At 36.7% G+C, this 19,970-nt stretch overlaps 1 protein-coding gene and 1 pseudogene across 1 annotated transcript; both read left to right on the top strand.

Annotated features, from left to right (window-relative positions):
* Positions 1-98: 98 nt before the first annotated feature.
* LOC127631604 (alpha-2-antiplasmin-like) lies at positions 99-6,812 on the top strand. Its single transcript, XM_052109855.1, has 10 exons — positions 99-156; positions 262-291; positions 1,326-1,397; positions 1,492-1,569; positions 1,657-1,957; positions 2,701-2,844; positions 5,249-5,437; positions 5,564-5,706; positions 5,843-6,047; positions 6,258-6,812. Exons 3-10 carry the CDS (start codon positions 1,341-1,343, stop codon positions 6,590-6,592), a joined length of 1,452 nt encoding a protein of 483 aa, XP_051965815.1. The 5' UTR covers positions 99-156; positions 262-291; positions 1,326-1,340; the 3' UTR covers positions 6,593-6,812.
* Positions 6,813-11,581: 4,769 nt separating this feature from the next.
* Positions 11,582-19,970, top strand: part of LOC127631679 (replication protein A 70 kDa DNA-binding subunit-like) — a 55,098-nt pseudogene continuing 46,709 nt past the window's right edge.

The following is a 19,970-nucleotide window of genomic DNA, read 5'->3' as shown; positions in this document are numbered from 1 at the left end:
CAGAGAGTTTATTTAGCTCAGCAAACTATACAGGTATAAAACTTATTCCATTCCAACTGTTTTTAGATTCTCTAATCTACTCAATCAATCTGGCTTTTTGACCCAAAGATCTCTCAATATTTACATCTATGAAGAGGTCCTAAAGAGGTATATGAGGTAAAGATCAATGAAAGTTGAAATGTAACTGCCTGCACTGAGACGCAACCCCTACAGCGGTGAATATCCCCATTGCATATTTGATGTGTTTCTTTCCCAATCCAGGGTTGGATCCCACAGTTGGAGATTTGTACAGTAAGGAAAAATAGTTTTGTTTGTTCTTTCATATATTCTTTCTTGTATTCTTTTATATACAGTATATGTATTATATTTTCCCTTGTATATCTTTGTTTTGCAATATATTGGAAAGACATTGTGTTGGTTAGACTGAAATTAATAAGTGAATCAGTTTTCAGCTCCTTTGATTTGTAAATATGGACTGGGCAAATGTATATATGAAAGTTAAAAGGTATTTTAACATGACGATTACCAGTAAATGCAGTAGTGTACTTCCATATCTATGCTGATGTAGAAGTATATTTAAATTGTGTTATTATTATTGTAACCTAAACTGTTAAAGCTGTAGCTTCAAACTAATTTAAAATGCTTGACCCCAGAATTGTGCAATAGCTGACAGACCCTTATCGATGTTAAGAATTTATTGATTACTTGAGTAAATCTTTTGTTCAATCAGTGAATTTAAAAACAAACCACCTGAAACTGGGGCTGTTAATAATATCACTTCAATAGGATTGTGTAGTAATAGTTTTATGTGTCAGTTAAATGGATAGTTCACCCAAGAATTAAAATGTACCTTCATATTGCTACAAACTATATTAATTTCTTCCTTCCGCAGAACACAAGATATGTTTGGCTCAATGTTGTGGACTAATAGCCTCAGTCACCATTCACTTTCATTTAATCTTTTTTGTTTGTTTTTATCTAATGAAAAAAAGGAGATGTTATTTAAAAATTTTAATTCGCAGTCTTCATACATTCATTGTATGAAAAAAAGATGCAGTGAAAAATGCTAAAATTCTGCATAAGATTGCCTTTCAATGAGAGAAATAAAGTAATATAATATTTTGGAATAACATGGGGATGAGTATTTTAAAATACTAATCTAAACTGTGAGTGTACCTTTCAGATTTTCTTTACCTTTCTGATCTGATGAAGTACAGGCAGAATTTGTAATGGATGTATAAATATGTGGAATAATACCACATAATGTGAGTTATGTCTAATCGTCCTAAACACTGTAAAAATTGTGCTCTTCTTTGGTTTCTTAGACTAACTGCTAGAACATGAAATTGTATTTTCTGGCATTCCTCCTCCTCTGTAATGCCAAGCAAGGCTGGATGGTAAAGCACTAAATGTGATCTTAATATTGTTCAATTTAAATGCTCCTATACCCTGTTCCTCTGAAATTCCATGCATTGCTCTTTTGCACCACAGGAGGATGCGACTGAATCAGAGGATGGACCGGAACCTATAATTCCACTCATTCCATTGATGCCTAGTAAACCGAGATCAGTAAGCACACACAATGCTCACTGCCACATCATTGAAGGTGTACACATACTGAGACCTTTGACTCTTCAATCACCTTGTCCCTCTCAGGATTTGGAGGGCACTGTTGACCCTCCCATAACAGAAGCACTCACAGTTGCTCCGAATGGCCTGGCTGCAGATCCCTCCACCCCTGTTTCCACTCCAGACCAAAGAGAAGCCTCCTCTGAGGAAGATCTTGATGTGCTCTGTGATGGTGAAATGACCAGCCAACAGATTAAGCAGGCTATAGGCAACGGCATTATGAAGCTTGGCCTTTTGTTCTTAAAAAACTTGAAGCCTAGCCCAGAACAGCCCAATATCATAATTTCCCCTCTCAGTTTGTCCATAGCACTCTCACAGCTAGCGTTGGGTAAGTCTGTAACCTACAATGAAACATTACTTATCAAAGAATTATAAGCAGTCATTATCCAAAAATGTTAAATTCAGTCATTATTTACCTACTCTCATGTTGTTCTAAACCAGAAAGACTTTTCTTGTTATGTGGAAAAGGAAATGTTGCAGAATATAATATATTATAATGTAATATAGTATAAACAGAGCTTGAAAAGGACCCAGAAGTATCATAAAGTCATCCAAGAATAATAATAATAATTTTTAGTGCTAAATAATGCAAGTTCTCGTTCAACATGCGAGCCACACTACAAGAGCTTCTCTCGTATCGCTCATGAATGCGCAACAGACCTTAATGTTTTTAACTGAAAAATACTTAAATTCTGGGTTGTTTCTGCCTTTATAAGACTTGGATATACAAGCCACCTGGACTAATTTTATGATACTGTTGGTTGCCTTTTTAAGCTTTAAAGGGAGCCACTATCAACTGCAGAAGTATTGAGAAGACGGCCTGTGATACGTTAAACACTGTACATTAAAACGTCTCCCTTTGTGTTCCGCATGAGAAAGAAATTCATACTGATTTGTATGTGATGACATGAGGGTTAGTAAATGAGAACACAATTTTCAGTTTTGGGTGAACCATATTTCTTTAAAGATGTATATTCAATCCATTTTGTTGCTTAGTCCTTAGTCCGTACTTAATCCTGATATAAAAGAGGCAGTTCGTGAGACAGTGTGCTTTCATTCTCTGAATCTCAGGAGCGACAAATGAGACGGAGGAGCTGCTTTTACACCACCTGCATGCAGAGGCAATGCCCTGTTACCATGCTGCCCTCAGCACCCTCCTGCGCAACTTCCGCAAAAGGAGCCTTCCCATCGCCAGCCGCATCTATTTGAAATCTGGTGAGAGCCATAAACACACACAGTATAAGGACATGTAGTTGACACATGCAAAAACTTTATTTAATCAACATAATACATGTTAGGTACAATTTTACAGAATGTGTAATTCTCTCATCATTTACTCGTCCTCATGCTATCCCATATGTGTGTGACCTTCTTTCTTCAGCAGAACACAAATGAAGATCTTTAGAAGTATTTCACAACTCTTTTTGTCCATATCATGCAAGTAAATGGGTGCCAAAATGTTGAATCTTCAAAAATCACAGAAGTCAGGACAAAAGTAATCCATACAACTCCAGAGGTTAAATAAATGAATCAAATATTTGAATTTGAAATAGAATTTAATAGGTGTGGCTGAGAAAAAGATCAATATTTTTTTTCAGATTTAAAGGGGTCATATAATGGTACATGCACTTTTTCAGGTTGATTGTACTGAAATGTGTGTTGGCTGTGCCTGTACACAACCATTCTATTATGATAAAAATCCATCCAGTATTTTTGTTTTAATCTCCTTATATATTTTCCCCTGCCTCAAATCGAGCCGTTCGACCATGTGACGTCACACGGTCGGACGCCCCTCCCAGGATTGTTGATTGACAGCAGTGTTTCAACACAGACCCACCCTCGCTCGTGAGCGAGCTGTCAATCATAGTCCGTCATCATTGTTGATACACTGGAGCGTTCTGTTCTTCGGTGTAATAGCGAACACAGCAGTCATTTTGATGTTCCTAAATCTGAACCGCTGAAGACGCAGTGGCTGAGTTTTGTTTACGATGGGAATATTCCCCACGAGCAACGTCAATGCATTCATGTTTGCGCGAATCATTTTTCACCAGACTGCTTTATAAACGAGGGTCAGTATAAAGCTGGTTTTGCTAAGAAGCTGCTACTGAAAAAAGATTCGGTACCAACTATTTATATTCCCTCTGCACCTCCAGAAGAAGTAAGTGTAACGTTTTATTAACCTTTATATTAATCTTTGCAAATCGCTTGCACGCTTCACAATGAATGTGGCTAATGTTTACACTCAGGGTACATTACGGCATGTTTTCCATAACATTACGACGTTCTCAATATAATTCATAATCCCACGTTTATAATGAACAACGCGTTATGGTTATTGTGTTATTAAAAACTGTGTACGCAGGTGTTACAGTTAACATGGTAACACTAAGTTACACCTGGTTTACTTGTATGTTACTGATTAAGAAGTAATATCAAAAAAACAGTTATACGGAGAATAACTCCAGAACGGAGGGGCGGGGTGACCAAAGCTCATTATCATTTAAAGTCATATGCTCTGAAACGGCGTGCTGAAAACGGAGCTGTTTTTGAGCAGGTAAAATTAGTGTTTTCTTAAAATACTAATGAGAATTTTTAATAAAAGTATATTACAAAGTTTTCATTTAGACCCTAAAGATTCATATTAACTTGTACAAAAATGGCATTATATGACCCCTTTAAGTATTTTTACCATACGTTCTCCTCACCAAAATGTTGACACTCATTCACTTGTATTGAATGGACCTACAGAGCTGAAATATTTTTCTAAAAATCTTAATTTGTTTTCTGCAGAAGAAAGAAAGTCACACATCTGGGATGGCATGAGGGAGAGTAAATGATGAGAGAATTTTCATTTTTGGGTGAACTATCACTTTAAGATGGAGTATATAATTTCACAGCGCAGACAGGGTTGGGAGGGTTACTTTTTAAATGTTTTACACTACAGATTACAGAATATGATCGTGATCGTGCCTGGCTAGAAATAGCATTTTAGTTTAGCATAAAGCTGACAACTTTATTTTATTTCTTCTGTTCCAAACTTACTTCAAACGTAATTCTCTGTCTGTTCGTATGAATGTAACACATCATAAGATAGTGTTTCACCGCTGTTCAAATGCACTCACTTTAGATCGTATCATTTATATGTATAAATGATTTCCAACTAAAAGGACTAAATATTAAAGGAAAAAATGACAATACAATGCAAAGCAATCTCTTCAGTAATCAAAATACTGTTTTAATGTTACTGTATTCTAAATACCAATGAAATAGTTACTTAAATTTTGTATTTTCAATACGTAATCCCATTACATGTATTCCGTTACTCCCCATCCCTGACCACAGGACATGTCAACTTGCCAAATGTATTTAATGTTTACTACCTACTGTACATTTATCAGAAATTGAATGCAGTTGCAGTTCTAATTAGCTTTTTATTATTTTTTTTTATAAATTCTACAGAATTGCCACATTCACTATAGGTAACTCAAATAATTTTTCTTTAATTTATCTTGGTATGATGAGAAATTCACCTTTCAGTTAACTGTGAGTAATGCAAAGAACAGTTTGTTACAGTGCATTCATAAGCAATGCAATTAGTGCTTCTTCTTTTCCCCCTCAGGGTTTAAAGTGAAACAGGAGTTTATGGAAGAAACTCAGAAACTGTATGACTCAGAGCCAGCTACTTTGACCGATCTGAATGAGGTCAATGAGTGGGTTAAGAAGGCCACTAATGGGCAAATCTCAGAGTTTTTGTCCAGTCTACCTGCCAACATTGTCATGATGCTTATCAATGCTATGCATTACAAAGGTCAGAACAAACATCTGTTCCCAGCAAGTATTTTTCAGTTTCCTTTGGTTGTTGAATGAATCTCATTAGAGGTCTTGAATGACTCAGATCTGTTGCATTAAAGTTCTCTAATGTTCTTTCTGACAGGAGAGTGGCTCACTCGCTTTGATCCTCGCTTCACCTCTACTGAGCGCTTCCACATAGATGAAAACCAAATTGTCAATGTGGACATGATGCTTGGGCCGAAATACCCTCTAAGTGTTTTCACCCACAATGAGCTTGATGCCCAGGTTACAACTTTTTATTCTAGTAAAATGTATTTGCCTTGCTGCCAAAGATCTTTAGATCCTACTTTACAAATGCCATTGATTAAATGTCTATACTCCTTTTTGTTTTCTCCTTGGCCTCTATACTTTATGACTGCAGGTTGCTCGATTCCCCTTTAAAGGAGACAGGAGTCTTTTGGTGGTAATGCAGACATCAGGACATGTGAATGTGTCAGCCATTGCGGCTAAGCTCAATATCTCAGATCTTTACATTCAACTACCACGAGAGAGAAGCATGCAGGTCAAACTCCCAAAATTCAATCTTAAATTTAACCAGGACCTCCAAGAGGCAATGCGAAGCATGGGTAAGATTACATGCAGATTATGACACATTAGTGGTAAAGGAATAAGTAAAATATAAGTAAAGGCCATCTATAATGTCTAATGTATCATTACACCAATGTAATCCAATGAGATAATTTTGGATTCACAGTAATTGTAATGTTCCTTTTCTCACTGTACAATGATAGATAGATATTATATATACTAACAAATATATTTCTACACTAATCCAGGTCTAGGAATGTTATTCAGTCATCCGAATCTGGATCGTATCTCAGAGAACCCCTTGTTTGTGTCCAATGTGCAACACATGTCCAGCATAGAGATAAATGAAGAGGGGGCAGAGGCAGCTGCCGCAACAAGTGTGGTCATCTCACGTTCCAACCCTTCATTTATAGTCAATCAGCCATTTTTCTTTGCCCTAATGGATGATTTAAGTCAGACGCCATTCTTCCTGGGTGTAATTTCTAACCCCAACCCTGGAGCATCCACTGTTATTACAAGCCCAGACAATTCAGATAAATTGGGATTTACTCATGACAAGACTTTGCAAATTCCTCCAAAGTAAATTATTTTTACACCTTTAACAGAATGAGTCCATAAGTGACCTTAGACTAAGCAGTTAGTCCCCACTGGGAGGCAAATAAAGGACACAGTAAAATACCTCAGGCTTCATATCAGAACATTTGAAATTATTCCCTTCATGCGAATCAGTGTCATGCCGCATGTTCTAATCCTGTTAAAATGTCACAATTTCTTTCTTTCTTTTTAATTAAAGAGATTTAACCAGAAAATTCAAGTACCTCTGTGTATTCATTCAACTAAATGTATTTTTGTTGAGAAATAGTGCCATCTTTCAGATAGGTCACAACAGGACTAAAGAACCCAGGGGAATAAGGCACTTTTGATCCCCCCCTTTACCCCTTTGTCACTTTACGCAGCAAATATTTGTGCAATGTCAACAATTTGATTTTGAGGCAGTTTGATAGAATATTATTATTTTTTTTTTTTTGCAAATTTACAGTATGTAGCTAATGAGTATACCTGAAATTATTATATTTAAAATTATACATAATAAATACAAATTTGTCATTTTTAGTTTGGTTAAAGGTAATTAAATCAAAAGTTTTTTAAAATTACCCTAGTTGCAGGAGACAAAGTTCCACATAAACACAACTTAAGTGGGGCGAATAGATTTGTTATAGATTTGTAAAAAAAAAAAAATGGGCTCACATTAACTGATCCAATCACAATGGAGATTAAAATGTTTATAGAATACTTGAGATGTTCTGAAATTCCAAAAGTGAATTTAACAGAAAATGGTTAACCCTTTTCTGAAGCTTTTCTGAAGCATTATCTTAATTTGTTACTCAAAAAAGCATTTAGCTGCCTCAAATGTATTCACAAATATTGCCCTATAACTATTCTCCCTATATCTACACGATATCACTATAAGCCCTCTGGGAACCTTTTACCCCAAGTGTGGGGTAAAAAACGCATCTATAGTCACTCATATATATATATATATATATATATATATATATATATATATATAAATAAAAAATAAATCTAATAATAAATCTAAAAATCTAATAATCTTGCACTATTATTTCTTTTCACACAAAATATTTTGCTCCATCTATCAGTATTTAATAAAAAGTCTTTTTTCAATCTTGAGACTCTTTATGACCAGAAAAAATGCACATTGTCCTTAATGTGTGCCTTTAGCCCCATTGAGCCCCTACCATTTAATAACAATTTCAAGCACTGATAACAGAGACTTCATATGTAGACAACATTTCATGTGGTTTCACAAAACATGCCTATACTTCTGGTTGTTCATATAAAAACATTACCACAGAAAAAAGTGATAACTTTATTTGTCTCGTAGAGTTGTTGAGTGTAATTTTCCCTATTAATTTATGAGACATAAAGTGTTTTACCACAGTTATCTGGTTTAAATAGATGAACCCACTAAATGTATTGTTCCAAAACATACAAATTAAACATATTTTTAGACGGGCATATTAAAGAGGGAGTAACACTTTATTCTGCTACAATCACACACAGATCGCCAACGCAAAAAAACCCCACACATCTCACCATGTGTCCACTGATTTATATATATATAGAGATCAGTGCATGTGTTGCATTTATTTTGATATGGCGGAAGTTGTTGAAAACAACACGTCATCGCGTGTCGCAGTTTGTCGTGTTTGAAGAAAGTTGGTGCGAGGAGAGTGAACAGGTCCCGAATTCTTGGATAAATTTGGGTTTCCAGTTACACCAAAAGAGTATGCTGTTGTGTTTGACGCCATACCTCAGCAGGTTACACATTTTGTAAGAGCGTGTGTAAGTGATATTTCTGAGACAATGTATGTTAAGACAGCATGTTTATAGGAGATATTGATATCCTTATACACCATTGTACCAATAACCATATTAGGAATATTTTAATATTCGAAACAGCTACTCATAAAAGTTAATTGTGGAACAATGTATTTAGACATATAAACTGGACTAAAGCTTGGAATATTTGTGAAAAATATTGTTTAAATAATAAAGTAATAGAGGTTACATTCAAAGTTTTACATGGTATATATATCCAGCTAAAGGTGTATTAGAAAGATTTAATTTAGATATTGATTATTCCTGTGATTTTTGCTCAACTGAAAAAGAATCTATTGTACATCTTTTTTATAATTATGTATAGTCTAAAAATGTTTGGGTGGATATGGAAAATTTTATCAGAAGAAAAACCAAAATTATATTCAAACTAAATAATTTTGATATATGTAGGCTATATATTATTCCAATGAAAATAATATTAATAACTTTATTTTTCTTGTGCAACTTTTTATTATTTTGAGGAAGTTCCACATACATAAAAAGAAATGGTCAGGGTCCAAGCCAAATTTATTTAATTTTCTCCAGGAGATCAAGAACTACAGCACCTGTTTGGAGAATATTGTCAACAAAAAAGACTTGAAGAATTTTTCGTGGTTATCTTTTTGATTAAGGAATCAACATTTTGTCCACTCTGGTATTTTCTGTATATATTTGTATACTGTTGTATATTATGTTCTGTTAATAAAAAAATAAATAAAACAAAATAAAAAAAGAGAGTGACCAGGTCTTAGGACGGTTGCGCTGTTGAAGTGTATTATCATTTTACAGATCAGTTTTCGATTCTGATTATTAATAGCACCATCAGATTGTCAGAGGGGGCAGAACGGAAGCATTATTTTAAACACCGCGAGACATTGGATTTCATTTTTAAAAACATTTTATTGCTTGAATGAAAATACAAAGAAGCCACAGTAAACATAAAATTAATACATTCCGTCAAAGCTAAATAGCAGCACAAACAATAAATATGCATAATTAACAGAGGTAAATGACCAAGGGTTAACAAAAAAATAAAGACCAAAAGAATATTGTATAAGGGGGTTCATTATCAAAGTATGTCTCCAAAAGTTTACACAAACATTTGATTTTAGTTAGCCTGTGTTCACACTGCAATTTCAGTTTGAAATTCAATTAGTGTATCACCTTGTTGTTATTGTGCTAAATGTAATTATTTTTCATGTTTCAATTGGCTTTAACTGTATTTGTTAATGTGGTTAAATTCTGAGATTAAAATGTCTCTGTCAACATAATTGATTAAAAATACAGTCAGCTACAGACAATTATTGATCTCCTAAAATGTTGTCTAACTAGGTAGGCAGCTCACTATGCTTTGGGATGTCTCCTGTGAATAGTTTTCCAGTGTTATCTGTCTCTTTGTTGATTTAATATGCTTCATTAATAGCTTGTATTTTCTTTCCCATGTCTATAAGGTGGACATATATTTGAATCCACGCATGTTGTTTATCTGATTTATGGAATATAGAGTACAATTGTATCTTAAATGTTGAATGATTTATTCTTGCTTTGCAGTCTCTCACTAAAGGAGTTATTGTCAGCAACCCTGTTCAGTTGTTGGTAACCGTCAGCTTTCTTTGCAATCTGTTTTTAAGTAAATCAAATCACACAAAATGCAAACATTTTGGATACTGGTCAACTATTTAGTGTAAGACTGTAAAATGTTGAATGTTCCTGCAGAATATCCACAAGGTTGATGGATGAAATGGATTGTTCCATTTCTGTCTCTTGATGAGTGAAGGGCTTCACATGATGTCCTGTGAGTTTGATACATTTTTAACAGGTTAAAGGGTTTTCATTTTGAGTCTTTAACGTAAAATAAATTGTTTAAGACTTACCCCCTCCTCCTCCAATAAACTGGAAATGGTATATATATATAAATACATAAATGCACACACACTGTGTGTGTGTATGTGTGTGTGTATATATATATATATATATATATATATATATTTAATAGGGGTGTACCGATCAAATAATTGACTATGCGATGTCATCGTTACAATGTGTAAACACCAATTGCGTAAACAGCTATGTATATTTTTGTTTATTTATAATGTTTATTTTTACATTCTCATGCCAGCCACATCCGTACACATTTACGTCAGGCGATTCAGCACCCTTTATTATATTCGTCTCTTTTTTTAAAAGGGCTAAATATACGTCTCATGTGAGACACAGATGTAAGCGCAGTGATTGAAATCTGAAGTATCCATCTGTCTGTCAACTGGTTGACAGGATAGTGCAGAGGGGATCACATGCATGATTAAATCGGGCCTCCCTCGATATAATTGCATGTATGACCCATTTGAATTCTTCATGAGAAATTTCTATTTAAAAACTCTATGGAGCATTTCAGCCATATGAAACGACAAAACAGCCCCTATAATCTGAACAGGGCTAGCAAGGGAAACTGAAAACAACTGCACTGCACCAGCATCAATTTCAAGACTTTCACATCTGAACATCAACACACTCACTGACATTTATCACAGTAAAGTGTAACAAAATCCGAAACAGAAAAATACTGATGGCACATAATCTCCTATTAGAAACAAGTTGTGGGTATGCTAGTATTTTGGACTGAAAGACTTGCTTGACTGTTGTAAAGATTACAAATTATCACTGTAGTCCACATGGCAATGAGCTGTCATCAAACGATTGATCATCACATAGGTATGCAACTATATTTTGTTTTGGATGTCCCAATGTGGATACTGGATTTGCTCTTTTCAGAGAGCTTAAAATATTCAAAACATGTTTTGGATGCATTTGTGAGATGTAAGTGATTATGTAAAATAGGCACATATTATTGCAATATTGATCGCAGGCCCCTGAATCGAAATCACATTGCGGCAAACATTGAATCGCTGGCTAAGAGAATCAATATGATGGTATCGTGTTAAAACTTGTGATTTAGAGCCCTAATATTTAAAAACTAACATATATGTAACTAACATAAAATAATGTATATAATGTGTTAAACATGTCTCCCCTTACTAGGTCAGGGCGGCCCAGGCATAGAGTATACAAACTGAGTCCAGATGCAGTTTCTGCAACCAAAATACCAATAATTATTACCAGGAAAAAAAATAAATTAAAAGGTTTGGTAGATAATACAGGACTTTTAATTATGAACAAGCCAGAAATGCACAGAGGACTCTTGGACTGCACTTCCAAGTGCTCTCTCAAACAGATCAAGTAAACTAAATATGCACTCTTACAGTCATTTACAACATATTACAATATAAATACTACAAGTAAACATTTTCATATATCAAAATCAGCAGTAATTTATCAACAGTAGGTCATCAGGGATTGCATTTTATAAATGTCTGCTGTTACTGTAGTCAGGCATGATCTTCCTAACGGCTGAATCACTGTATGATTTGATGAGAAAGTGACTGATTCAAACTGCTAACCTCCGCTCAGTGAATGTTTTCGGCTGATTTATTGAAAAGACACGGTTCAAACTAGTAATTTGTTCATGTTTCGGACATCATGACTTGCACTGTGTTTGTTGCATGCAGCGAGCTCATTTTAAACACACACGCGTAATACACACTGGCGCACTGTCTAAAGATGTAATTCAGTAACTCTTAAAATGTTTTCTGACATAACTGAGTATTTTTTTCTTCTTCTTTTTTTCAGATGGAGTATCAGAGCCCGAATCATCAACAAGAGTGGCTTCCGTATATGGAGTAAGTCCAGGGGTGATGGCAAGCTCTTCTCTTCATAGAGCTTGTGGATGAGAGTGTAAGTATTCAAGGCAGTGATCAGAAACATATTTTAAGTGTAATTATGTGCAATGACATTGAATTGTTTTGTTTGTAGGGTGAGATTAGAGCAACTGGATTTAATCAGGAGGTGGACAAATTCTACACTCTTATTGAACAAGGAAAAGTAAGGCCTCCTTAATTCTGTTCTCAATAATAAGTTATGTTTTCATTCTTGTTTGTTTGGCTTTTACGATCAAGAGTTATATCCCAAACTCTTTTCTTAGCTTCTGCTGGTCTCTTTTTAACATTGCATTATTTGAAACTGAACCATGGTTGGTTTGTATCACCATGAGCAGCAGGTTTTTTTATCACTCTATCTAGTTAGCAACTTGTGTTTTCTCCTTTTGTGTTTACACAAACTTCAAATGCACAGAACGACATCTTTATCTTTCTGTAGTGGATACTTTGAAAGAGGTGAAAAAAAATGCAATCTGCTTGCTGAAGGCAATTTCTGCAAAGGCAGGCAGCAGTAATAAATGTATTATATAAGAACAGGCAGGTTACACATCAATAACTGTTCATTTGAGTGATTTAGTTCGGTTTGCATTCAATAACTAGCTGAATGGCAGTTCATATGAGTCATACCCAAGGCCACCTTTTCAAGCAGACTTGAACTGAATTTTTTCAAACAGTCTTGGGTCTGCACCTTGTGTGAAACTGAAACTTACTTATTTTGTGGTGGCAGTTACCTTGAGTTGCCAATCATCTGATATGACCTCCATGGTGTCCTCAGGTCTACTACATCTCTAAAGGCACTCTGAAGATCGACAACAATCAGTTCTCTTCTCTGAAGAACGACTATGAGATGACCCTCAACGGTGAGACTAGCATCATCCCTTGTGAGGACAGCCACGATGTACCCATGGTGCAGTTTGACTTTGTTTCCATCACTGACCTGGAGTCCCGGGAAAAGGATACAATATTTGGTAAGCCAGCATCCCACCTGGCCTGTGCAATTGCATCATCAATAACCAACATTTTAATAATTATCCACAGCATTGTGTATAGAGCGGCTCGCTACGACAAATGCGTTTTTGCCCAGGATGTTGCGGTAATTATAACGTTGATGATGAATGCAATAATAATAATGCTTATGACAGTAATGGCCTGTGGCGTAGATTGACTATGTGTCCCTGATGGGTTGTAGCAGAACCAGAGGAGAAAGATGCTGTCCCTGACAGAATGAAGAGTCAATAAGCATGCCTCTAATTATGATAATGGAAGTCTGCGCACGCCGATCTGCAGCAGTCATATTTCTAATGCAAAATTTTAGTCAGGTGCTGGCAGTGGTTTGTGAAATGTTACTAATGGCAGCTAAATGACTCATAATGGTGTCTGATAAGAGAGGATTAAAATGGTGCGCTGTATTGGAGCATTGACGCGCTTTGTGGAATTGCTTTCTGGATGAGTGGTGTAGTCATCCCAAACCTATTTACTGTCAGAAGATTGGGAGAGTAGCTTTGTTGTAAACCTGTGAGCTGTTTGTGTGTATACAGATGTGATCGGAGTGTGTAAAACTGGAGAATTTGACACATATCATGACCAAGAACAGACGAGAGGTGTCCAAGAGGAACATCCAACTGATGAACATGTCTGGCAGAGTTATCCAGGTCACCATGTGGGGAAATGATGTGCATAACAGAACAGATCTGTCTTTATTCATGTTGCATTATACATCAAAGTTGATTCACCATTACATTGCAATTCTTTCTCAAATGATTCTAGTTTGATCTGCAAAAATTTGTAATCAGATTTTTCAATTATCAATGAATAATTCTGTAAACAAGCATTAAGTCAATGCTGAGAAAATGCACATTTGTAGTTGCATAAATACCATGCAAACAAAACGTAACGGTTGTATGACTTTATTTGAAATCTTTACACAGAATTTGGCACAGAGCCACCTTGATATAAACGCATCATACATCTATGAAACTCTTTGTTTGTGTTTAGCAGAAAAAGAAAGTCATGGAGATTTGAGACAGCATAATCATGACAGAATTAGACTTTTTGGGTGAACTATTTCTATTCCTCATGCAAACCCTGACATCTGGCCTTAAACACTGTGCTCCCCTGCCTGATGTTGTTGTTTATTCTTGAGAGAGACTCTCTCATTCTGACAACTGCCAGACATCACTTTCTGTTGGTCTTGTCATTACTGCTCATTTAGGGGTGTTTGCTGTGAAGGACCAATTGAATTAAACCACAATTAGGCAACATGTGCTTGCTTTACAAAACTGAGCTTTTGATGCACTGCTGGTTGAGCACAGAAAGCATAGTTTTATTAATTTATTAAGCATAGGAATAGTTTACTCAAAAATAAATGGTCATAATTTACTCACCCTAATGTCATTCCAAACCTATATGACTTTCTTATGTTGAACACAAAAGGTGATATTTTTAATGAATTTTCCAGTCAAAATTTTCAATACAATGGCTGTTGACAGTGACAGCTTAAAAATGACCCCACAATTATCATAAAAATAGTCCATGTTGCTTATGCATCATATTCCAATTCTCCTAAAGCCATTACAATTTAAGGAAAATTTGGAGAAATTTAAGTGAATTTAAATGATGGCAGATTTTTCATTTTTGATTGATTGCAGGGTTGTTCAGAGCAATTTTTTGGCTTGACGTGAACACTAATTGACTAGTTGATGCAACCCCTAATCTACACAGATATTAATTATTTTCCTCCTCCGCTCTCCAGGCAGAACTCTTGACTTTTGATTGCACTGGGCAACCCATCCTTGCCATTAAGGAGGCAAGATTGTCTGACTTCGGTGGGCGTTCTCTCTGTCATGTTCAATCCTGACATTCCAGAGGCATTCAAACTGCGGGGCTGGTGAGTCTCTCATTTGTACTGTACAGTATGGAGAATACGGCATGCTGTGCATCTGTGAAATCTTTTGTTGTAGATTAACAAAACTAGGATTAAGATTAACTCTAGCAGAGGTGCTCTGCTGGGCTTTGCATCCAGTCTGATATAGGAATGCAAATCATAGCTAATCCCCCTGCCGCATAACTCGAATCCTTCGAGAACAGGAATGTTTGTTTTTACAGACAAATCATACAGAAGAGGGAAATCTGATGACGTGATTTCCACTGACATCGTCTTTACTGCTATTTATAGTTGCTGCTGAATGTTGCTCCTCATTTGCATAAAGTTTAATTTTTCTTATCTTTCTGAAGTCACAGGACACACCCTCATCTAGTCGTCAATGATCACTGTTGCCAGCTCTTATTGAGATCATGTTGTTTTGTTGCTGCACATGTGAACAGGGCTTTTATAGACTCCTTACTGTCTTGTGCCATATAAAGCTGCAGATCACAACAAATTTTTGCAACTCTTGTTTTCTAGTTTTCTTTTTTTGCAGAACATTTCTTGAATTTTTTTTTTTTTCCCCAATGTTTCACCAGCTGAAAAATCATCAATTTAAACAGAAACGCCCATTGAACAGACAGTAAGTCTGTCCCTCACAGCCTCGTTTTCATTCCGGTCTAAAATGTAATGCCGCTGCTCTGAACAAAGTCCATAGTACTACTTACTACTAATAATTATAGATGTGTAAATTGAAAGACTGTCTGGAACCCTGTCACAGCTAAAGTAGACCAGAAATAGAAATATTAAAAAATTGTGTGTTTATTTACTTTTCCTGCTAGTCTACCCTTTTATGTTTCTAAGTTCAGTGTGGAACTTTAAGGTGTATGTATAGATAGGGGTGTAACTGTTTATTGTGGCATAATATATCGCTGTTCAAAAATGTGACGATGCGCATCATGGAGATGTAAGGTGGGGTGCCAATGTGTTTGCATTTAAAGGCAAAGAGCAAATGCTTCCTGAGGCACCACACCCCACTGAGCAAAGACTAAAAAACCACACCTCATTGTTGCCCCTCCACATCTGTCCCATTCTCTCCCCTCTCCTCCTCATCCATTTCCTTTCAGCCCAGAATCACCCCAAACTCACCTAAGATCTGTATGTAACAAAAGACCATATCTGATGTATAGCAAATGCTTCCCGAGGCACCACACCCCACTGAGCGAAGACTGAAAAATCACACCTCATTGTCGTCCTTCCCCATTCTCTCCCCTCTCCTCCTCCTCATCCATTCCCTTTAAGCCCAGAATCACCCCAAACTCACCTAAGATCTGTATGTAACAAAAAGACCATATCTGATGTATACAAATAATGCAACTTGTGTAACATGTTTGGTATCATTTAAAATGTCTCGGATGCGTCTGGTATAGTGTTTTGTCCCCAGGTTTATAAAACTTAATGACAACAAAGTTATAAGGTCTATGCCAAATACTGAATAATTCTGGAGGTCTATCCCCTCCTTGAAGGTTTAACACCAGGAAGCCAAGAACCCTTACACCCCCAAATTCTCATTGAACAAAGGATAATACCATTTGGTACACAATGTGTATTCTGTCTGGATATTTAAGGAAGGCTGGCCCAGAGCTCAAGGTTCTCTGTAGTCAGATGATCCCACACCTCAATGTGTGTAACTGTAATAATAGGAATCTGCATTCAGATTTCCCATGCTTTGCAATTACATGTACTTTTCTCAACTGCCAGGTATGTTCTTTGACTTGCTTCTTTAACTTGTGTTTTAAATCCTACCTGGCAAATAAATTGTTACTTTTTGATTTATTCTGTATTCCTCTGAAATCATTTATATCAATACTGGGTCTTTAAAATAGATGAAACCGCTCTGGAGGAACCGAGCAGGAGAATCCCATTTTAAGAATCATTTCTATCATAACTGAAGCTTTAATGTAGGAGGAAGCCACTTAAAGACTATCAGTTTGAATCTCATTAGAAACTGATCAAAAGGTAAATGAATAGAAGAGGATTCAGAGTAATCAATAACTTAAATGATTAAAATAAAAGAATAATCAGAAAGAATTTAGAGCTTTAATCTAAATCAGAGGTCAACTTAAAATTGGAGTCAGATTAATATAAAATTGGAGTCAGATAAAATTAATAACGGGATGAATTTGTAAAGTGCAAATTATTAACAATAATTGCTTTACTTCAGTGCTCAGAAAAGACAGAACAACGCAGAGACCTTCAAGGGGCAAATCTATGTATTTTTAGCAGTTTTGCCTGCCATTTTACAAGTGGTGACCTGCCTCCGTGATCTCCAACGAGCGAGTGACGTCTTTTCAGCGCAACAACCTGTTTGGTACAGAGGATGAGTTTTGAGCTTCTTCTACTTCTCTGTCTACATCAGCTCTGGTAAGTCTATTCTTTTTGCCTATTAGAAGTTTTGAGGGAAAGCACAGACACATCCCATATAGACACATTTATAGAACGGGTCGGAATACCCACTGTTAGACCGGAGACCGAAAAAATCCGGTGGGGTTAAAGATATTAGACAAAAAACATGAATCAGGGACATGATAGAGGCAGAGTAGATGAGGAGGTAATGGAAGCTCTGGCCATAAAATTCAAAGATCTCCTTTTTCGTTTACGCGAGAAAGGACTAAATTTAAAATGGAGTAATGATGAAATCTTATCATGGTACTCTACGGAGGGTCGGAGACTAGAATCTAAATCTAAATACCGAAAAACCCCTGTCGCTATTGTTTACTTGCTTCGCCGTAACGACATCGACACCATGGCTAAAAATGAGCAAATTATAGTAAACATTAAAGAAATAGAGAAATCGCGATCGGAAGAATTAAAAAGTTGAGGGCTCAAGTCGACGCGTTTGTGTATAAAAAGCAAAGCTGGGCAAGACGGGTAGATGCGTTGGAAGCACAGATCAATGATCTCCAACAAAAACTTCGATCAGGTCGAAATTATGCATCCGCCTTAGAAGACTGTTGTGATAACGCAGGCTTCCCAATATCAGCTATAAAAGAAGCAGCCATAAATTCACCATTTAATGCGGAAAGAAAACAGGATAGTGACGACGATGATGCGGTAACATTAGCTTACGCAAAATACACAAGAGAGGCTCGTAACCGAGCCCATGGGGATAGTCCCTCTCAGTGGACAAAAGAACGCAGCCCAGTTATGACGCGGCAAAAAGCTAGCGATGTTCCGAAAAAATCTGTTCAAGTCGCAGTCCTTAAGACAATAACAAATGCGGAAGATGACATCACAACTATCAGTCGTCCTTTAACGTGTGAGGAATGCAGCTCACACAAAGAAATAGTTGGCATGATGCCAAGAAGAGGTCCATTCCAGCCTTACTGGGACACCTTAATGTTACAGGCCAATGTGTACAATCTAGAGATCAGAGACGTATGGCAAATTGCTCTCTTAACTATTCCGAACGAACTCAGACCAAAACTGAATGAGGAAATGAAAACGGGACGTATTATAAATAGACGCGATCGTGAAACCAACACAGAAGTGTACGAAAGACTAAAACAAACACTGCTAGATCTGAGAGGACCCAGCCATGCAGAATGGAGTAAAATTGTTAACATTAAACAATCAAATAAAGAACCATTTGAAAGTTATGCAGAGCGTTTGTGGGAATCGTACAAAGAATACTCCGGCCTAGAAACCGCAGATAGGGATCATGAAGTTTTACTTCAATTCCTAAAAAATAATGCAGGGCCCGCTGTTCAACAAGCTCTTTTGAATGGCGCCGACCCAGCTGAAAACACGTACAGGGCAGTGGTAGACTGGGCATCTAAAATCGAAAATAGACACAATCAGTCAAAATCGCATCATATTGCAGCAACCCAGTGGGTGACAGAGGGCAAGGGTGCTGAAAAACCGAAAAAATTTAATTACACCCAACCTCGATGCGATTATTGCAAAAGAAAAGGTCATAACATACGGGACTGTTATCAGTTAAAAGCTGAGTGCGAAAGAAAGGAGCACCCTCCAAAACCGACACTGAAATTCTCAAACGTTTAGATACCTGTATGCAAAAGAACACAAGTACTCCCCGACAAATGGAGGAACAACAACAACATGGTCAAAATCAACAAAACAGCGAATTCCAAGCTGAACTCGAATCATTACTGTCGAAATATAACATACAATAGGGATGCGTGGCCTCCATTGCAATAGGGAGTATTATCAACAGCGGCAACCGTATCAAAATAAGGGCTAACATTGGAGGCCGGTTAGCCAACATACTTATCGATACCGGCGCTGCATGCTCCTGCACAAACATTCCTTTACCTCTAACAAATGAAACCATACGTATTAGAGGCATAGGCGACACACTAATGATTGCGACCAAAACACAGCCAGTTCAGCTCGACTTAGGCATGATAATGCTAGAAGAGCCTTTTTGGTATTTACCAGATAACAGTGAAGGAACAGTATTGGGAATGGACATCATGCAAAAACATGGCTTTGTAATTCACTGCCTTGAAAAACAAATCGAATTGCGAACAAATAAAACAATAAAAAAATGTTTTTCACGAGACAAGGAAAGCATTATGTCCATTTCCAAAACAGACCCCATACAACTGCTAATGGACAAATATAGCAATGTTTGGGCTGATCACGAACACGACTGTGGCCTCATAGAGTTTGAAGTATGCATTGAGGGGGAGCCACCTCCCCCACAAAAGCAATACCGCATTAAGCCAGAGGCAGAGGCTGCTGTTCATGAGATAGTCCAACAGCTTGAAAAAAGAGGTGTAGTTCGACAGTGTAGTTCATCTACCAATTCTCCGTGTCTGCCAGTACCAAAACCAAACGGAAAATGGCGACTATGTATAGACTATCAGCGTCTGAATCGAGTCCTGCCTAAAGCGACT

Source organism: Xyrauchen texanus, chromosome 38, assembly GCF_025860055.1.
Source record: "Xyrauchen texanus isolate HMW12.3.18 chromosome 38, RBS_HiC_50CHRs, whole genome shotgun sequence".
NCBI classification, from domain to species: domain Eukaryota; kingdom Metazoa; phylum Chordata; class Actinopteri; order Cypriniformes; family Catostomidae; genus Xyrauchen; species Xyrauchen texanus.
This window is presented reverse-complemented; position numbering and strand designations above follow the sequence as displayed.